We start from the raw sequence: 19,762 nt of genomic DNA, 5'->3' as shown, positions 1-19,762 counted from the left end.
GCTCCTGCCCAAGTGTTTTGTCTTGTCTATCTCAACCCCGTTTTTGTCAGCTATTTCTTGCAACCTTCTATGTACCTTGTTCACTTCTCTCGTAATCCTGGGACATAGATACCTCAGCTCTTCTTCTGAGTAGGACTCTAACCTATTCAAACCCATAGTCCCTTCCACCAATTCTTCTGCTTCCATGTTCAACCTGACCCTATTCAGATAGTCTTCCCCCTTCCCACTGGCTGAGCTTTGTGTGGAATTCAGACTGTTGAACCACTGTGTCAGCTGTTGCGCATTCAACCCCATCAGTGTAGCATTCACATCGACTGCCATTGATGGTTGCGGCAACTTCTCAGTGTTCGATGATAGCGGTATCATCAGTGGGGGACTCGACCTCACCACTGTTGACTGAGCACATATGGGGCTAAACTCCATCAAGGACCCAGATCCAGTTGGCTGAGCCACTATCGGAGTTGTCTCTGGAGTGTTTTCTATGCACCTCCTTTCCGTCCCACTCTGCATCACTGATCCCTGACCGCTCATACCTGAGTTAGGCTGAACGTACAAAGGTACCGGTGGACCTACAGTAATGGGTAGGGATATCGCATCTGGGTTCTGTCCATTCCCCAAGTTCTGAGGCATGTTCATTCCCACTCTATGGGTCATCATTGCCGGCATACCCGTCTGACTCCCTGTCATCTGAGCATGTGCGGTTTCCCCCTGCATCTGCTTTTGAGGCATCAAAAGCTGGGTTGATTCAGCTTGTGCCAATGTTGGGTTGCGACCATTCTGTACTCCCATTACGGTTGGATCTAGAATCATTCCCCTACTGTCGTCACTGCTGTAGTACCTTGGGACCTGCGGCTGATAACTGTCTGCTGTTTTCAACACAGGCACATCTGGATATATTCTCCTAATCTGCGGTATCTGCGGGGTGAACAGTAAGCTCGGGTCCTTAGATCCCGATGGCGTTTCTGAATTCGGAGTTTCATTATTCTGTACCGGTGCCAGAGGGGCAGAACTGGTACTTGGACCTTGTTCACTCTCTGCATAAGGTGGTGGACGGTCGTTCAGCAATTGCGTGATGAACTCCTCATCCTCTGACTCGTCTTCTCTATCTTTGGAACACCTCCTGTTTGTCTTACAGGTAGCTTTCTTGCCTGTCGCCTCTTCTTCCTTAGCAATTGCGGGAAACAATTTTATCCCCTGCAATATATCTGACCTCCACACCTTCTGTGCATTATCCCACCTAGCGTCCGCTAGTGTCTTTTCTACTTTTCTTATCCTGGTCTCGAACTTCTTTTGCTGTTGCTGTCTAGCCATTAGTTCCCAAATCGCTAGAGCCTCAAACTGTGCTGGCCTTGGAGGTACCTTCATGTCGTACATTGCGAATCTCAGATTCTCTAGGATCCTTATATTGAATGTCCCATGGATCGGGAACGCTACGCTCCCATGTTTCTCTGTCAGCTTGTGCCATTGCTTTAGCCAAAGGCACGGAGCTACCCCCCTTTCCTCCATTACAATGTAAGCTGGTGTACCTTCGGGTGGCGTCTCTTCTCCTACGCTCGCTTTAATGTAAGACTCCCCCTTCAGCGCACTCTTGAATGCTTTCAAAAATTTCATTTTCTCGTCTTTTATTTCACAAAGTTTGTAATCAATAAGTGACTTTAATTCCCGGAATACTCTTCGCCTGCCTTTCCCCTTCCAATCGAGCCCCACGGACTGCGTCCAATCCGTGCGCGACCCTTCTTTACAACCAACCTATCCCAGCGCGGCTCCTAGTGACGTCACACTCACACACACTGCGGCTGACAAAGCCTCGCGGCTGGTCCTCCTTCACTCAGCTCCTCTCGTAACAACTTCTGGCATGTATCGCGAGCAACCAAATAATAATAAAACAGATCTGTCGGTTTACTACAGGAAGGGTAACACAATCGCTTCAGGACCTTAGGGATTTTTCGCTAGCCTCGGCAGTTATTCCATCTTTCTCGGTCCCCACTTTCGCAAGCAAATCTGACCCGCAGACTCTGCTCTCAACTTTTCAATGATCTATTCTAGTGCACTTAGAATTTGTCAAAGCCCGAAGTCGAAGTTTTATTTCACTCCCTTAACACACGTACCGACTCGTTGACCACGCCCGATCAACCTAGTAAACCGACCAGACCACAACATAAAACAAGTGTCTCATACACTTTTCAACATACTCCGGAGTCTCTTGACCTCGCAGGGCCCGTCTCAACAACAACAACCACGTGGACCTTTTTCCTGCACAAAGCGCCACATGCACATGAAGTTCGACGACTTCCCTACTCTCACACTCGGAGTCGCACCTCCGCTATTCTCCATGAAGTTTGACGACTTCCCTACTTCTACACTCGGAGTCGCACCTCCGCTATTCTCTAAAATCCTCGCAACCTTTTCACACGATCTGCGGCAATAAGCTGTGCGAGCGCAAAACCCTAACTTCACTCATACCGTCACTAGTACCGCCAACGCCGATTTCACACCTCCATTCTCTCCATTCACAAGCTCCGAGATCCCGGGAAAGTCGCGGGGGACTTAGGGCATCATCATTCTCTCAATCTGTTTTACCCAAGAAAAATCTAATTCAACCTCTCGAGCGGGGTCCCAAAGGGCGAAACCGTTAATCTAACACCATGTACCTCTCGAGTGGGGGTCCCAAAGGGCGTAACCGTTAATTCAACACCATATACTTCTCGAGTGGGGGTCCCAAAGGGCGTAACCTTCCTCTGCTACCATCTACTGATAGAGCGTTCCGACCTAATAATTTACCTGTATTTGGACGCTCTTGGGTCGATGAATCTTTTGACCAAGTGGGCCTCTCTTCACCCGAGAGAAATCAATTTAATCAAATCAAATAATCAATATCGAACATAAGCAATACCCTGATCAACATAACACTTCACAATTAATCCAGAAAACATTTCGGCGAACCGTGACCTTTTGGCCACGAATAACCACACCAGTTTATGCAAGTTAATGAATTTATTTCCCTATATTAACAAAGCTAGCACAATATATATGTGTCTCAACACCAAATGATATATGTAAATGAACATTAATAGCTGTCCATATCGGCGGAAAAGATGCAATCTATGCAGCATTTGAATAACAATGCCTTCGATGATGGCAACGCATACTACTAAAACGATAATCTGTAATGAGCTAATTGCATACATTAGTCAGCATAACAAGGTCTCAAATTGCATCGTGCAACGAATGAATCCTCATCTAACCTCGAATTAGCATACGCATGTGGGACTTCATGCAAAACAATTTGGTAACATTAATTTGGAAAAACTCCTAACTAGGGCTCTTATCAAAATCAGCAGTTGGTTACCTAAAAAGAAAACACAATGCAATTGCACATTTTTATCTTTTCATATTTACCAAATTCAATCAGCATTCAAGGAAGTCTTCGTCTCGCAGGTACCGGATTCGGTCAGCATGGGACGGGGACAAAGGGGCAGGGTGGACGGGGGCAATTGCCTCACAGCGGCAAGATAAAAGGACAAAACTACTACTTCATGCTAAGGGACGAATCAAAGTTAAAGTCTCTAGGGCAAGAGTTACTTAAAGTCTCTTTCTCTCGATTAGAGAAAGCATCGAAGTCTCATTCAAAATGGCGTCGCAGCAAGGTGGGCCATAATAGCTGCAAAGTCTGCAATGGGCAATGTCCGAAGTCTCTAATGTCCGCAATGGCTGTAATGGCTGCAAAAATGGCTATAATAGCTGCTTTCTCCTTGTGCACCTGGGTTTTATAGACAACAGTTCAAATCCAGTAGGGTCTTCCATTGGAGGGTTCATAGGTTAGCTTCAAATTGTCCAATCAAAAACAACAGTTTACAAGCTTCTACTTAAGCATACATTATCCTTGGAGTCGGGAACGTAAGTTGCAACATATTTTACCAATTAACTCACTTTCAGAGCTTCCATTGTCCGCACCTGCAGATTGACCTTGAAGCAAAGAAGAAGATGCCAGGCTGGCACGAAACCTTAAAGATAAGCATGTGAACCGATCTCACTGGAAAAGTACAGCTTCAAGCAAGAATACACGTTTATTAGCACATTGGAAAAATAAGAGCATCTAAACCGTGAGACAAGGCAACTAGGCCGAAGCCTCTGCTAGAGTTATGCTAAGCTAAAACATTTCACACAAGCAAATCATGGCACACGTTTACGATTATGTCAGATTCGTACAATTCTAATACATCACGTTATATAAAGCACGCTTATAAATGTTGGCAAACTACTCTGAGGGCACATTTGTCCCCGTACAATCTTTATTATTTCGATTAAAGTCACACTTGATTATTGCAGTACTACGTTTATGCGCTAATAAATGTAAAACCTTCATTTCTGCGTCATCACCCTCTCTATGTTTTAAAGAAGCTGCAAAGAGTACAAAATGCAGCGGCCAGACTTCTTACCCACTCTTCAAAATTCGTCTCCGCTAAACTGGCTATCTCCACCCTCCACTGGCTTCCCGTCAGAGAAAGGATCCAGTTCAAATCTCTCTGCATTGTTCATAGGGCCCTACAGGACAAAGGCCCCAGCTCTCTGAGGAAACATATTTTTCTGCATATTCCTTCCAGGAGCCTTCGCTCCTCCTCTCTTAGGTATGCACATGTTTCTCGCTTCAAGAGAGCCTGGGGTAATAACTCCTTCTCTACTAGAGCCTCCCACCTTTGGAACACCCTTCCTACGGAGCTCCGTTTGGAACCCTCCGAGCGTCTCTTTAGGAAAAAGCTTAAAACTTTTTTATTCTGTAACTAATACCGGCTCTCTCTCCTTCTTGTGTTTCGCTACTTTTAGCGCTGGGATGCTTCCGGGTCACCATGCGCTTTACAAATTTTGAAAACTAAACTAAACTCCTATTGATTATGAGAATACTTGGATCTAGTTCTGATGCTATGTTCTTCCTACTGCTGTCATAATTGAATAAGGTTGTGGGTCTCTCCTTTCACTTCTGTGAACAAACAACACAGTCCGAGTATGGGTTTCTTTTCTAACTGCTGGTGTTTTGATTGTGGTCTGCTTGTTGCTCCTTATTCACTGCTAATTATCTGCATGGATTCTAGCTGTAAGCTAAAACTGTTGATTGTTGAAATGGACATTGATGCTGGTTTTCTGTTCTCACTGCCAGTGATCAAGTGATATTTGGTTCTGATTACTGTCCTCTCTGCTTGTGGGCAGGAAGGGGCCTGTGATCTCTCACTGCTGATTTTCAGGATGCAGCTAGGACGTATCCTCTACTCTAAAGTTTGATAATTAGGATGGGCCTGGGACTTGTTCTCTGAACTACCTGCTGATAGGATGGGATGTGTCTACTGTTCTCTGCTTGGAGTACCTATTTTCACTCTTTGTTGTTGGTCAGGAATAGGTGCAGCTCCAATTATCTGTTCTCACTGAAGATATTGAGGAAAGATGGCTAGTGTGGTTCTTAACTATATTGTTTATGAATAGTATGGGTCTTGCTGGTGTTCCCTATTCTCATTGCTAATGATCAGAATGAGTTTGGCTGCCATTTTATGCTCACTTCTAATGATCAGGGTGAAACAGGGTCTTACTCTTATTTGTGCACCTGCTGGTAATATTCAGAAAGGTGTCTTGCTGTGGTTTTGTGTTCTCTCCGATAGTAAGGTTCTGATCTGTCTGTTGTTCTCTGATCTTACTTACAATCAACAGAGGTCTGACTATGGATCCCGCCTTGCACTTCTGATGGTTAGGATGTGGTTTGGCAGTGGCTCTGAGCCTCCTCACTTTTGATAATGTTCAGGAAGGTTTCTGGCTGTGTTCCTTTAAGATTGTCAAGATGGGTTCTGGCTGTGGTCTTTTCCTCTCTTTGCTGATGGTGTTGTGCGGTCTGGATGTCATCCTGTGCTCTCTTTTATAATGGTCATGATGGTTCTGGATCTGTTTCTCTGCTCTGAGTGATGGTGTGGCTCAGCTGGTCTTTACACTCACTTATAGTCATGATTTGACATGGCTGTATTTCTGCGTTCCAAGTGATAATGATGAAGAAGAGGTCTAATTGTGGTTCTCTCCTCCCACTACTGATGGCCAAGGTGTTGTCTGGATACAGTTCTGTGCTCTCTCATCTGATGATTATGGTATAGTCAATTGGTTTCTTCTAATTTGTGTTTGATTTAGCTGTAGCTGTGTGATAATGGTCACTCACAAGGTGAGTCCATTTCATACGTGCTTCTTTTTATCTGTCTAGTCTATTTATTGAAAATGAAAATACATTTGCCATTATTTCTTTCTCAACCTTTGTTTGTATTTTAAAGCGAACCATTCTTTCTTTTTGTTGGTGCTTATTAAACACATTGGAGACGGCTTGACTGACATGTTACAGCTGACAAAGCAGTCTATATTAACATACAGGGGAAAGGAGAGCTAGATCTATTCATTCCTTCTTTTTTCTTACATCTAAAATTACATTGTTTGAACATATGTTTCAGAAAAAAATGTTTTGATTTGATCCTTAGTTATTGTGTTTGTAGACTTATGATATGGCAATCCTGTCACCTACTGCCCACTTATTTACTTTTTTTTTTTTTTTTTTTTTTAATAGTGCCTTCGCCCGACATCGACTTTACAGTAATCCACAAAAATGAGACCTCCCTTATATTGGGGTGGCAGGTGCCCAATGACATCAATCGGGCTAGCTACATTTATCAAGTGACGGTGAGCCTCATGGGTATCGTACAAAAAAGCATCAATTTTTCGAATCCCTCTGGGGGAGAAGCGCAGACAGAAACCGTAGGAAATCTCGCACCAGGAGTACAGTATGAGCTCAGCCTTTACAGCGTCACACCCAATGGCATCAAGAGCAACGGGATAAGTATCACCGGTGCTAATGCAACAACAAGTAAGTTCAAAGTCTGTGGATCATTGTTTTGGGGAGCACTTTATGGTTCAACCTCTAATAATACTTTGTAAAAGCTATTTATGTTACAGTTTTGTGTCATTGCATAATGTTTGCAAATTCCTTTCCCTCTTGACATTATTGTGAATTTTTGTGAGTATACAATTTTCTGAAGGTTATTGGTGGAGTTACAGCCGTGTGACCTTTTGCTTAACTCCTTGAACTATGACCTGTATCATCTGCAGGTAGCAGATTTCTGTGCTGGTGATGGCTCTGGATGTGGTCTGTTATTGCAGCCTTCTGCCCTACCAATGTGTCCGACTTTTTGCAGGTCCTGATTCAGTAGGATTCACACGAAATATCACGTATTCCTTATTGACCATGCTATTGGGTATATGGTTTGAGGTGGAAACCAAGTCCTTCAAAGGCGTCTACACTCTTCTAGGTTCCTTTGTCAAATTGATCTTCTAGATAAATGCTATGCTGGTCACCTTTTTGACAGTGTTTGAAGAGGTGTAATTCATCTGTCAGGTCTGATAGGATTAGAAACCCATACCATTGAAGTAACAAATAACAGAACAAGGCCAACAACCTGTAAGCACATTTAAAAAGAAGAAATGTTGATTTTGAGATTTTGATTATTTTTTCTAAAAGATAAGAATAGGAAAAATGGGCAAAATCTCAGTTGAAAACTCTCTTATACCACCTGTGGCGAAAGAATGCAACAAGGCCTATACATGCATTGACCTGCATACACCAAGCCAAAATGAAGTGGATGTGTGCTTACAGTCAATGATTTTATGTTACTAATTTGTATTATATTCCCATCCCGATGACAAGAAGTATTTGAAACCCTGTAGCTCTATGATAAAAAATGGGTCAGGAGAATGAGTCTGGCTGTCCTAATTCATTATGGTCAATATGTGGTCTGGCTGGGGTTGTCAACAGATGAGGGTGGGACCATGATAGCGATTTATTGCTGTTTGTTAATGCTCTCCATGTCTGTTGGTCTCTCATCGCTGTTGATGGTCAGGATGGTTAGGATGTAGTGAGAGGAGGAGGCTCTGATTTGGAGTAGAAGGTTGTCCCACACTTTAAGAGTGATGTGAGAGAATGCCTTACTTACTTATCTGATTCTGTGTAGGAGTGGGATGTAAGCGAATAGGAGTTCTGCGGAGTGAAGATGTCTAGGTGGTTGGTGAAAGGAGATTCGACTTCAGGTAGGTTCAGTTAGGTGGGACATAAATCGTGAAGTGCCCTGAATGATGTGTTTGAAATAAGTGCATTTGTGTATCAGACGCCTGAGGAGCTCTTTGCTGTGTTCTGTGAGTTCTGTGTGGCAGATGAACGATTAGTCTGGCTATTGAGTTCTGGATAGTTTGTAGTCTTCCGGTGATCCCAGTGTAGGGGGTGTTCCCATAGTCCAACTTGCTGGTGACAAATATGCTATTGATGGTTTTCCTTGTGTTGCTTGGGAATCATCTAAAGATATTTCTTAGCATCTTCAGGATGTGTTGTGCGGTCATGTTCAATTTGCTATTGATGATGATTCCTGGTGTCGGTCTGGTCCAGAGTTTCACAGGCCAGCAGTTGGATTCGCGTGATGAGGTTTTCTTGACGAATATAACTGTTTCTGTCTGGTTGGTGTTGAGCTTGAAATAGTTAGCTTTCATCTAGTTAATGATGTTTCTCGTGTTGGGGGTCTTGTCCAAGAGGGAGAGTATGAATTGCGTGTCGTTGGCTTATGAGTGATGTTGATTTTCATAATGCGGTCTAGCTGTGGTTCACGAAAAGAAGATGGAATGCTGAGCATTGTCAAACATTCACCCCCAGTCACAGATCTGGGTTAAATCCATCATTTTTTTTTTTTGCACACAATGCCACCCCAGTTTGGACCCAACCATATGCAAATCAGTCTTGGCCTTGCTCCTTATGGGAACAGTCCAGCCCAAACTGACAGGCCACGTCCTCCCTGGACCAGAAACAAGCATCCTGGGACAATTTTCAGGGTATCACCCTCCATCAGCCATGCTAGCTTGAATCCAGTAGCACAATGACCATGGAACCCACATCTGTATACCCTTGTCACTTAGGGTGACTATAGCAACAGAAAAAGATGATGAACGGATTGCTGAACATTGTCAGACATTCACCCCCAGTCACAGATCTGGGTTGAAATCATCATTTTGTTTTGCTCACCATGCCATCCCAGTTTGGATCTAACCATATGCAAATCAGTCTTGGCCCTGGTCAACATAGGAACAGAGCAGAACTTGCAGACCAGGTCCTCCCTGGACCAGAAACAAGCATCCTTGGACCGGTTTCGGGGTTTCACCCCTCATCAGCCAGACTAGCTTGAATCCAGTAGCACAGTGAGCATGGAACCCACGTCTAGGCGTACCATTCCCACTACGTGTGACTATAGCAACACAAAAAGAAGATGGGCGGAATGCTGAAGATTGTCAAGCATTCAGTCACCATGCCACCCTAGTTTGGACCCAACCATATGCAAATCAGTCTTGATACTGTTCCTCATTGGAACAGTCCTGCCCGAACTGCCAGACCAGGTCGTCCCTGGACCAGAAACTAGCATCCTGGGACTGATTTTAGGGTATCACTTCTCAGCAGCCAGGCTAGTTTGAATCTAGTAGCACCGTGAGCATGAAACCCACGTTTCGGCATACCCTTCCCACTTAGAGCGACTATGGCAACACAAAAAGAAGATGGACGGAACATTGTCAAACATTCACACCCTGTCACAGATCTGGGTTAAATCCATTATTTTTTGCTCACCATGCCACCCTAGTTTGGACCCAGACATATGCAAATCAGTTTGACCTTGCTCCTCATGGGAACAGTCCAGCCTGACCTGCCAGGCCAGGTCCTCCCTGGACCGGAAACAAGCATCCTGAGACTGGTTTCGGGGTATCATCCGTCATCAGCCAGGCTAGCTTGAATCCAGTAGCACGGTGAGCACGGATCCCACACCTGGGCATATCATTTACACTTAGGGTGACTATAGCAACACAAAAAGAATATGGACAGAATGCTCAGCATTGTCAAACATTAACCCCCAGGTCTAACTCTGGTTCTGTTCTGTCACTGTCAATGGTCAGAATGGGGCTTAACTTTTGTTCTCTACCCTTATTGATTCTAAACATGCTTGTTCTCCCTGCTGCTGTCTATGATTGAATAAGGGTGTGGGTCTCTCCATTAATGTCTGTGTACCAAGATGTGTTTTGGGTTTCTTCCCTAACTGCTGGTGTTTTGGGTGTGGTCTGCCTGTGGGTCATTATATTCACAGCTGTTTCCGCAGGATCCCATGGCTGTTTACCTACATGGGATCCCATGGCTGTTCATCTGACTCATCATCAAGTTTATAGTAGTCCATACAGATGAGACCTCCCTGACACTGCAGTGGACAATGCCAGTGACAGCAGCCAGGCCAAATATAGTTATCAAGTGATGGTGAGCCTTGTGGTTATCATACAAAAGTGCAAAAGCTCAGTAAAAAACTCCCTTACATAATGTGTCGAAAAAACAGAGATCAAGACCTATCTGTGCATTGACCTAGAAATGCAGAGCCCAAATTAAGCAGATTTACTGTTTCAGTGGTTGATTTTATGTCAATAATTTGTATTGAAGTATCAGCCTTATTGCCATGAGTATATTAAAGTCAGAGACAATATAAATTAATTGTCCAGGGGAATGCATATAGCTATGGTTTTCAGCAGATGAGGCTGGGCCATTGTTGTGAGTATTTGCTCTCTATTAATAGTTACCTTACCTGTTGCTCTTGTAGTGTGGCTAAGGATCTCTTTTTTTCAGTGTTGATGCTTATTATGAGATTTGCTGAGGTTCTGCACTGCTCCTGCCGATGGTAAGAATGGGGATTAGTTTTGATCCTTTACCCTCATTGATTATGATGAGATTAGCATATAGATTTTATTGGGAATGGCCATCTTTGGCATTGTATTCCCTAGATTTTTTGGCTTCTCTAGCTAAACCAGTTTTTGCTGGCTTTTCAACTCTGTGCACTTGACTTCTACTAATAGGTGTTTGTGTTCTCCCTTCCAAACATGATAAATTTGGTATACACCTGATTGGTACACCTAATTTACTTATATGTCCTCAGTTTATAGTACTAGATGCATGTAAAACCTGCAAATTAAATGCTGCTAGTAGGTTGCATCACCCATTGTGCCTCCACTAAAGTAGAGCTGTAAAACATCTCAGGCCTGGCATTGTAGCGTGTGTGTGCAGTTTTAAAATTACCATTTCGACCTGGCAAAGAAAAGCTTTTGCCAGACCAAAACCTCCCTATTTAGTTCTTATATGTCTCCCTTAAGGTAGGCCCTAAAATAAATGCTCACAGGGAAGGGTGCATGGTATTTAAAAAGCAGGACATGTATATTTGAAGTTTGATATGTTGACATGTCCTAGTAGAAAAAGCCTCCAAGGTCACTTTGAAAAAATATTTTTACTGCTTTATGTGATACGACAAATACATTAACACACAAATCAAAGCGTCCCTTGAACACCCTGATTGCCCCAGAGTCGGGCAGGGTATCCCCTAAAAAATCAATGTTCACCTCATCACCTCCAACCTACACTTCCCCACTGTTCCTCCCGTTGTCAAGAAATCTTTTCATGAAGGGCTACTGAGCCGATTGGTTCCTGCCCGCACAGTCTGTATAAAGACTCATGTGCCCTCTCAGTCCTTCTCTCAACCCAACTCTACATCCCATCCCCCCATATTTGATCAAATTTCCTCTGGCTCCCTCATCCTTTTTAGACCTTCTGTTCCATAATTTTACAGTATTTAATTCCTAGCTCTCAGTCCTGGTGTCTAGGGGGAATTCTAGAACCCCATTTCAGAGCAATATCTTGTTTTGCCACCATGGACCCCAGATTTACCAATAGCTTTTGACAGTGGGTGTGATCTGTCTGCCCATATACCTAGCGGTGCCATTAGTGGCTGCAGCTCCAGAGGTAGCCCCGTTGCCTCCTCCAAAGAACTCCTAACCACCTCCTAGAATTTCTGTATCTGGGGGAAGCTCCAGATCACATGTAAAAATGTGCCTTTCATCCCACATTTTCTGAGCCAAGCCACATCTGCCACCCTGCCTATCTTACAGAGGAAGGTTTGTATTCAGTAAGCCCTGTATATGATCTTGCATTGGGTCAGGTGGAAACTCTGTTTTATTGCCACCCTCACTAGAAATCCTAGAGCCTCCCATCACTCATTCTCATCTAACCCATGTCGCACTTCCATGTAGCCCGAAATCTCAACAGAGGAGGTTGTGTGTTTCTCATTGCCGTTCCATATATCAACGAGATCAGTTTTCTTTCAACCCGCCTGTCTAAGAGCATTCCTTCCAGTGGGGAGTCTTCTTGTCTCTCCTTTTCTAGAGACACACATTCCCTCAGGGCATGTCTCAACTGTCCATAACACAGCCATTGTGTCATAGGCATTCAACACTCCTTTCTCAGTTAAAGGGAACCACTCCGTTTGACTCCTACAAATCTCCCATAGTGTAAAGGCTGATACTGTCCCATCTCTGAAAACCTCTCAGAGCCACCATGGGAGTGCAACCTGGAATCTTCTCACAGTGGCGTCCTCGGGGTCACCCTACAGCCCTATCCTATCTTCCCAGTCAATTTCCTTCAGATATCTACTACTGTCCCTGTCGCCGGGCTTGCTTCAGGGCAGCAACCTGCCACCGTATAGCACATGCAAGTAACTTCTGTCTTCCATTCCTATCGAAATGCTGGGTCATCCGAATCTGCGTGTGCCCAGTCGTTTACTATACCTGCCTGTGCTGCTTCATAATATTTCCAAACATTAGGTACGGCTATGCCTTCCTCATATTTAGATCTCTGAAGGGCTCTCATAGCAATACGAGGCTGTTCCCTTGCCCACAGCAAGAGTGTCCACCTTAGTAAAAAGCTCACCCGGGATTCTATAGGGGCTGTTCTGGGGTACGTACAAAAGCCCAGAGAGTGCTACCTTTTTAAACATTGCCGCCTTCCCCAGCAGCGAGAGTGCTAGTGTTTCTCGTCTTGCTTCAGTCTTTCGAGCAAGGGACCCAAATTTGCCTTGTAATGCAAGTCCGGATACTTAGTAATCCAGATATTTAAACTGTTCTGTCTCTATCTGTAGGGCAACATGAGCGCCTCCCCCCTGGTTCTTTTCTCCCATTGGCAGCAATAAGGATTTTTCCCAATTTATGGCAAACCTTGAATGGTCTCAAAATACGCAGAAAATATCTCGCAGTCTATCCAATTTTAGGGCCACATCTGACAGGTCTAATAAAATATTGTCAGCATGTAATGAGATGCACTCATCCCGCTCATCACTGCTCATCACCCCCCGGCAACCCTATACCAGCGCGTCTATCTTCATCCATTCACCCAAGAATTTTGTTGCAAGAGCAAAAAACATCGGTGAGAGTGGAGTGTGCTCCTTCGCACTTTAAATTCCGGTGAAGTGTGGCACAATGGCCTTCTAAGGTCGTTTTTGACTGTGGCAAGCTTTTTTCTCCCATAGAAAAGCACTGGTTTACATTATGACACCGTATAATAAAGGACTAAAGTTTAGGACTTATTGGAAAAAATTATTCTAAGACTCATTGTAAAATTCAACCTTATGGTCAAGTTGGATTTTTAATTTTGTATTTTGAAAATGCCACTTTTATAAAGTTGATACAAACAAAAAATGGTCCCCTGAACAAAACCAAAATGACCTAAAGTATACAAATTAGATTGGTATATTTTGATCTTATTCAATAATATATCTAATGGTCATAGTCTGATTTAGTAGGCCAGACAGTTCTGATGAAGGGACACACATTTGGACGTGCATGCCGATGATACACAGCGTTCTGATTCCCATCCATTGATTTTGGTCTGACTGCCAGAAGTTGGAGATGGATTGTTATAGAAGCGACGTGTACTCTGACACCACACAGCACATGGGATGTACCCCTGTTGGGACCAGTAAAATCTGTTCTAAATGAGACAGAGATACTTTTTGCATTAGCAAACTTTGCCAGGATAAGCATTTTGTATGGGGAGACTTGCTATCCATATTGCCCAGATAGGCTCAATCAGTCCAAAAGAAATATGGACAGCGTACAACTGTAGGTTGCTCCTTTTTATTTTACCATTTTGTCCTGATGAAGACCCATTCTTAAGATTTAGATTGATGTCTGTTGGCTTGGGTGGAAACGTCAGTGCTTTTTCTTCAGCCTGTACTAGAATTAATATCCAAAGAGGAGGAAGTGAATGCAATCAAGCAGCTACACCAATGTGATGGATAATATTTGGATGGTCTATTGTGTGACATAAGCATATATTTTTTCATTGCCCATATGAGCACAGCTGATTGTATTTTAACTTGTTTACTGTTTGAGATTTTTTGTGAACTTCTTTCACCTTTGCAAAAGCACTCTTTCTGAGCACCCTGTCCTGTACAATGGAGCAACCATTGTATGAGAAGCCATTTGTAAATGTAACTGATCTTAAACACAATTTGAAATGTTTTTCATAATGTTGCTTTTTTGTTGTATTTCTTTCTTCTTTTTCTGTCCTGCGTTCTATAACCATTAGATATATTATTGAATAAAATTTAAGTATGCCAATTGAATTTGTATACTTTAGATATATTTTTTTTTTTCGGGGGACCATTTGTTGGTTGTATCATAATATACCCAGGTCCTTTGACTTTTTGGGTTACCCCATTGTTTTGTAATTGGGGACTTTTAGAAAATTGGTATTTTTTCTGCATAAGCCTAATGTGCCTTTCTATTGATACAATATCCAGGATCACCGGACTGTTAATGGCTCTCCATTGATGTCATGTGTATTCCTTCCCAACAGTGGACAAAAGACCTGGGTCTGGATAGGTGAAGGTATTCTCTATGATTGGGAGGACCTGTGCTCTGATTTCACTACAAAGCTTTGCGTGGGGGCTGCATCCTGCCCATCCCAATGTCTAAAGAAGCCTACACTGTCTCTCGTAGATGCAGCTCACACATGGGCCTGCCTGCCCTTTGCTTCACTAATCATACTAGAGCCAAACTCAGAAAAAGGAAAGAGCTAACCAGAACCAGTTTCAGAGTTTGACTAATGGGATTTCTCCACCCACAGGCTGGCAGTAGCCATAAAAGTGGCACCCCCAGACATTGAAGTCAGAACACACCTGGGCCTGAGTACACTCAGTAGAAGAACTGCCTTGCTGTTTGAAGAAGGAAAATTGGACCTGTTTCCTCTGAACCCGGGATCCAAGACGTGACTCCTAGAGTCAATTGGCTGGCCTTCTGTTTGAGCTGCAGGGACACAATAACCTTCCAGAGGTCTTTTTTTCTTTCCAGCTGACCAGACCCAAGTAGACCGGATCTGGTCCATGCTGCTGGCTTCTGTGGCAGTAGGTCTTGACCCCCTAATGCTGTCATCAAAGTCCTGGATTCTTGACTGGCGTCCAAGTGCACTCCTCCCTGCCTAAGCAAAAGCTTCACCAGACCCGATGTCGAGCGACAACTGACAGAACAGCACCAGACAGACAGCGTCAACTGATTTTTTCACCAAACAGCACCTGATCAACACAGCTTCAATTAACTTTGATACCGAGTACCACCTGATCAAGAACTTAGACTGACTCCAAAGTGTACAGCAGGTCTAAGACCCTGTATGGTGGCTCCTCATCTACTCTGAGTCCCTTTTTATGGATCCAACATGTCATCAGACTCCATCGAAGACTTTTGACTCCAATATAGACTTTCCAGCGGTACGATCCTGGGCCCTGTATCCAATCGACGCTCAATTGCGGCAGGACTGAACTTGTGACTTTGACCCGGTCTAGCGCAACCATATAACCACAGTTTGCACTTTGTTCTTTTTGGCACAGTTTTGGCTAAAAACTTAGAAACCCATAACTCCGGCTCCACTGATTGGATTTTTGTTATTTTTGGTGTCATTTTATTTATTAAAATATCCTCTATTTTTCTAAACTGCTTTGAGATTGTGCTTAAGTTCGGTTTTCACTTTATTACTCCTTGAGTAGTGCACAAATGCTTTACACATTGACTCTAAGTGAAGCCTGACCGCTTTGTGCCAAGCTACCGGAGGATTAAGCACAGGTTTATTTAGTGATTTTTGTGGTTCACCCTGACAAGGTTTGTGATTATTATGTGGGTTCTCAACCCCTTCAAGCAAGAACCCAATTTCTTGCAGCTTTGCTACTATGTTCTTCCCTCTGCTGTCTATGACTGAAACAGGCTGTAGGTCTCTCCCTTCACTTTTGTGTGGCAGGACATGTTCCAAGTGTGTGTTTCATCTCTAACTGCTGATGTTTTGGCTGGGGTCTGCCTGTAGAGCCATACATTCACTGCTGATTATCCAAACAGGCTCTTGCTCTGTGGTATGATTTTTATTGTCAGGGTGGACATTGGTTCAGCTTCTCTGCTCTCGCTGCCTGTGGTCATGATAACATTTGCTGTGATTTCTGTTATCTCGGCTTACAGGCAGTAGGGGTGCTGTTTTTTCTCAGCTACTGTAGTTCATGATTTTGCTGGGAGGTAGTTATCTAGTCTTACGTTTGACAATTAGGTTGGGTCTGGCACAGATTCTCTGGAATGCGTGTTAATGATTAGCTTGGGTTTCTGGCTACTTTTCCCTGCTTGGATTACTGATTTTCACCCTCTCACTCCTGAAGTTGAAGCTTGGACACAGATCCCTGTTCTCACTGCAGATCTTGAGCAAGGATGGTAAGTGTAATTCTCGGATATGCTTCTGGCTGTCCCAGCGGGTCTGGCTGGTGTTTTATGTTTTGTCTGACAATGACCTGGATGGGTACGGCAGTGATTTTGTGGTTGCTGCTGATGGCAAGGTGGGAATTTGACTCTGCTTCTCTGTTGACAGTCCTTATATGGTCCAGTTGTGATTCTTTGCTCTAATTGACTGTGGTTAAGTTGGCTGTGACGAAATATATACAGTGGTTGTACTGTGACATAAACCCCAACCCTCCAGGCAGATACTACTGAAAAGCACTAAAAAGGCTCCCAGACCAGTAAGCATTAGAGAAGACTGGGACAAAATGCGTAGGTTGCAGTGAAGCTGTGGTGCAGGGTTAGACGGATCCAAAGAAGAAAGTTGCATAAGGATGTTTTTAGCAGGAAGGCAAAAATACTGCTTCAGCAGGACAACATAAGGCAGTAAGTGTAGATTTAAGGGAAAGCAGTTCTAAATTTACATATGTCCATATGTTTACTTGAAAACAAAATATTACTACAAGAGTCCACTTACTGACTCCTCTTCAAAAGGGTAATAACGATCCACAGGACACCTAGATACTGCTTTACAGCATGAGAAGAGAAGGGCATCACTGCTGGAGGGAACAAGACAGCAAGAACAGCAATTGAAGGCATAAAAATCACCCTAAGCCCTGACACAGACCCCAAGGAAGGAAACACTGATCAGGAAAGTGGGCGGGCTGTGGCTGTTTCCTTTCATTGCTGGTGGCCAGGGTGTGCTCTTGATGTGGTTCTGTGCTCTCACTTATGATTGTCAGGCTGTTGGCTGTGGGTTTGTGCTGTTGTTGCTGCTGCATTGTGCTCTGTGCCGGTGGGCAACCATAAAGCAACCTCATTTAAACCTCACCCCTTTTAGCCCTTCGTGTCTTCATTCATTGACAATTATTTCTTTCTGAGCTCTTGTTGGCATGTTCAAGTAAAACAGTATTTCTTCTTTCTGATGCTTATTATAGCTGTAGCGAGGGCTGGACTGACTTTTCAGTGGCTGCAATGGATGCATGACTTTATAATTCAGTTATGTCTTAAATGTTCAAGGTTGTATTACAGCTAAGAAAGCATTCTCAGTACAACAGTAGTAGAGAGGAAAGGGGAGCTACACATTCTTATTCTTCGCAGATGTTCAACATTTGAAGGATCAGCATTTAAAATTTAAATGTTCAAAAATGTGGTTCAGAAAGACATCCTCTGATTTCTTGATATATGACCCCCTTCACTCACTGCTACTTATTTCCTATTGTTTTGTTTTAGTGCCCTCGCCTGTCAACAACTTCACTGTAGCCAATAAAAATGAGACCTCCCTGACACTACAGTGGACAGCGCCCAGTGACACCGGCCGGGCCAACTACAGTTATCAAGTGACAGTGAGCGTCTCGGGCATCGTGCAAAGTAGCATTAATTTTTCAAATCTCTCTGGGGCAGATGTGCAGACAGGAACTATAGGAAGCCTCGCCCCAGGAGTGCCGTATGAACTCAGCATTTACAGCGTCACACCCAATGGCGTCAAGAGCAATGCAGTATCCATCACTGGTGCTAATGCAACAACAAGTAAGTTCAATATCATGGATCGCTGTTTTGGGAAGAACTGTATGGTTCCGCCTCTAAAAATACCTAATAAAAGCTATGTTATTTTATATTTTTGTCATTCCATAATGTTTGCAAATTCCTTTCTCTCTTGGCATTACTGGGAATGTTTGTGGGCATACAATAATCTGGAGGTTATGGATGGAGTTACAGCCTTGGGACCTTTTGCCTAACCCCTTGAACTATGACCTGTATCATCTGCAGGTAGCAACTTTTTCCACTGATAATGGCTCTGGTGGTGGTCAGTTCTTGCAGCCATCTGCCCAGCCAGTGTGTCAGTCTTCTTCCAGATCCTGATGCACTCGGAACCACCAACAAGAATAATGTATTCCATATTGACCATGATATTGGGTACTTGGTTTGAGATGGAAACCTGATCCTTCGAAGCCTTCTACACTCTTACGTCGTTCCTTTGTCAAATAGATGTACTAGGTAAATGCTAGGCTAGCCACCTTTTTGACAGTGTTTCAAGAGGTATAATTAATTTGTTAGGTCTTACAGGATTAGAAACAGAAACCCTTGGCATTAAAGGAACAAATAACAGTCCAAAGCCCAACAACCTTTGAACGTATTTAAAAAGCAAAACTGTTGATTTTGATATTTTGCGGCAGTTAGATGAATTTTTCCAAAAGATAAAAATAGAGAAAATGGGCAGCACCTCAATGGGAAACTCCCTTATGCCACTTGTGTTGAAGGATTGGAGCATGCATTGACCAACATACATAGAGCACACATTAAGTGGATGTGTGGTTATAGTGAATGATTTTATGTTACTAGTTTTATTAGATTCCCAGCCTGATGGCATCGAGTATTTGAACCCTGTAGCTCAATGAAGAAATGGGTCAAGAGATTGAGTCGGGCTGTTGTAACTGATTATGGTCAATATGTGGTCTGGCTGGGGTTGGGGGTGAGGATGGGACCATGATAGCGATTTCTTGCTGTTTGTTAATACTCACCACGTCTGTTGGTCTCTCATCGCTGTTAATGGTCAGGGTGGTTACGATGTAGAGAGGCTGTAATTCTCAGCTTTCATTATTGATGTTATGTATATGTCTAAAGTGCGCTACCACCAACAAGGGTGCCCTGGCACCAAGCAGGTGTGTCTGCATAGCCGTGCCTATGGTAGGTTGGTTAATTGAAAAGCCAGTTCTGCAAATTCTAGAGGAATTCAAGGAGAGAGGCTCTGATTTGGAAGTGGGTGGTTGTTCCACGCTTTAGGAGCGATGTAAGAGAACGCCTGACCTCCTGATCTGGCTCTAGGTAGGAGTGAGATATAAGCGAATAGGAGTCCTGCGGAGCAAAGGTGTCTAGGTGGTTGGTGGAAGGAGATGCGACTTCAGGTAGGTTCAGTTAGGCGGGAACTACATTATGTAGTGTTTTGAATAATGTGTTTGACAAGTTTGAAATGAGTGTGTTTGTGTATCAGAAACCATTTGAGCTTCCTCAGGTGTGTTCTATGTGGTCTCTGTGGGATGTTGAGTCTGACTGC

At 43.6% G+C, this 19,762-nt stretch overlaps 1 protein-coding gene across 1 annotated transcript in view; it reads left to right on the top strand.

Moving 5' to 3' along the window:
* PTPRH (protein tyrosine phosphatase receptor type H) overlaps positions 1-19,762 on the top strand; it is a 634,102-nt gene that overhangs the window by 363,237 nt on the left and 251,103 nt on the right. The window contains exons 8-9 of the mRNA XM_069200757.1: positions 6,587-6,883; positions 17,941-18,237. Of these exons, the coding sequence (XP_069056858.1) occupies positions 6,587-6,883; positions 17,941-18,237 (594 nt within the window). The remainder of the gene's footprint in view (positions 1-6,586; positions 6,884-17,940; positions 18,238-19,762) is intronic.

Source organism: Pleurodeles waltl, chromosome 7 (assembly GCF_031143425.1).
Source record: "Pleurodeles waltl isolate 20211129_DDA chromosome 7, aPleWal1.hap1.20221129, whole genome shotgun sequence".
In the NCBI taxonomy this organism is placed as follows: domain Eukaryota; kingdom Metazoa; phylum Chordata; class Amphibia; order Caudata; family Salamandridae; genus Pleurodeles; species Pleurodeles waltl.
The sequence above is the reverse complement of the archived record's forward strand: the minus strand, read 5'-3'. Positions and strand labels throughout refer to the sequence as shown.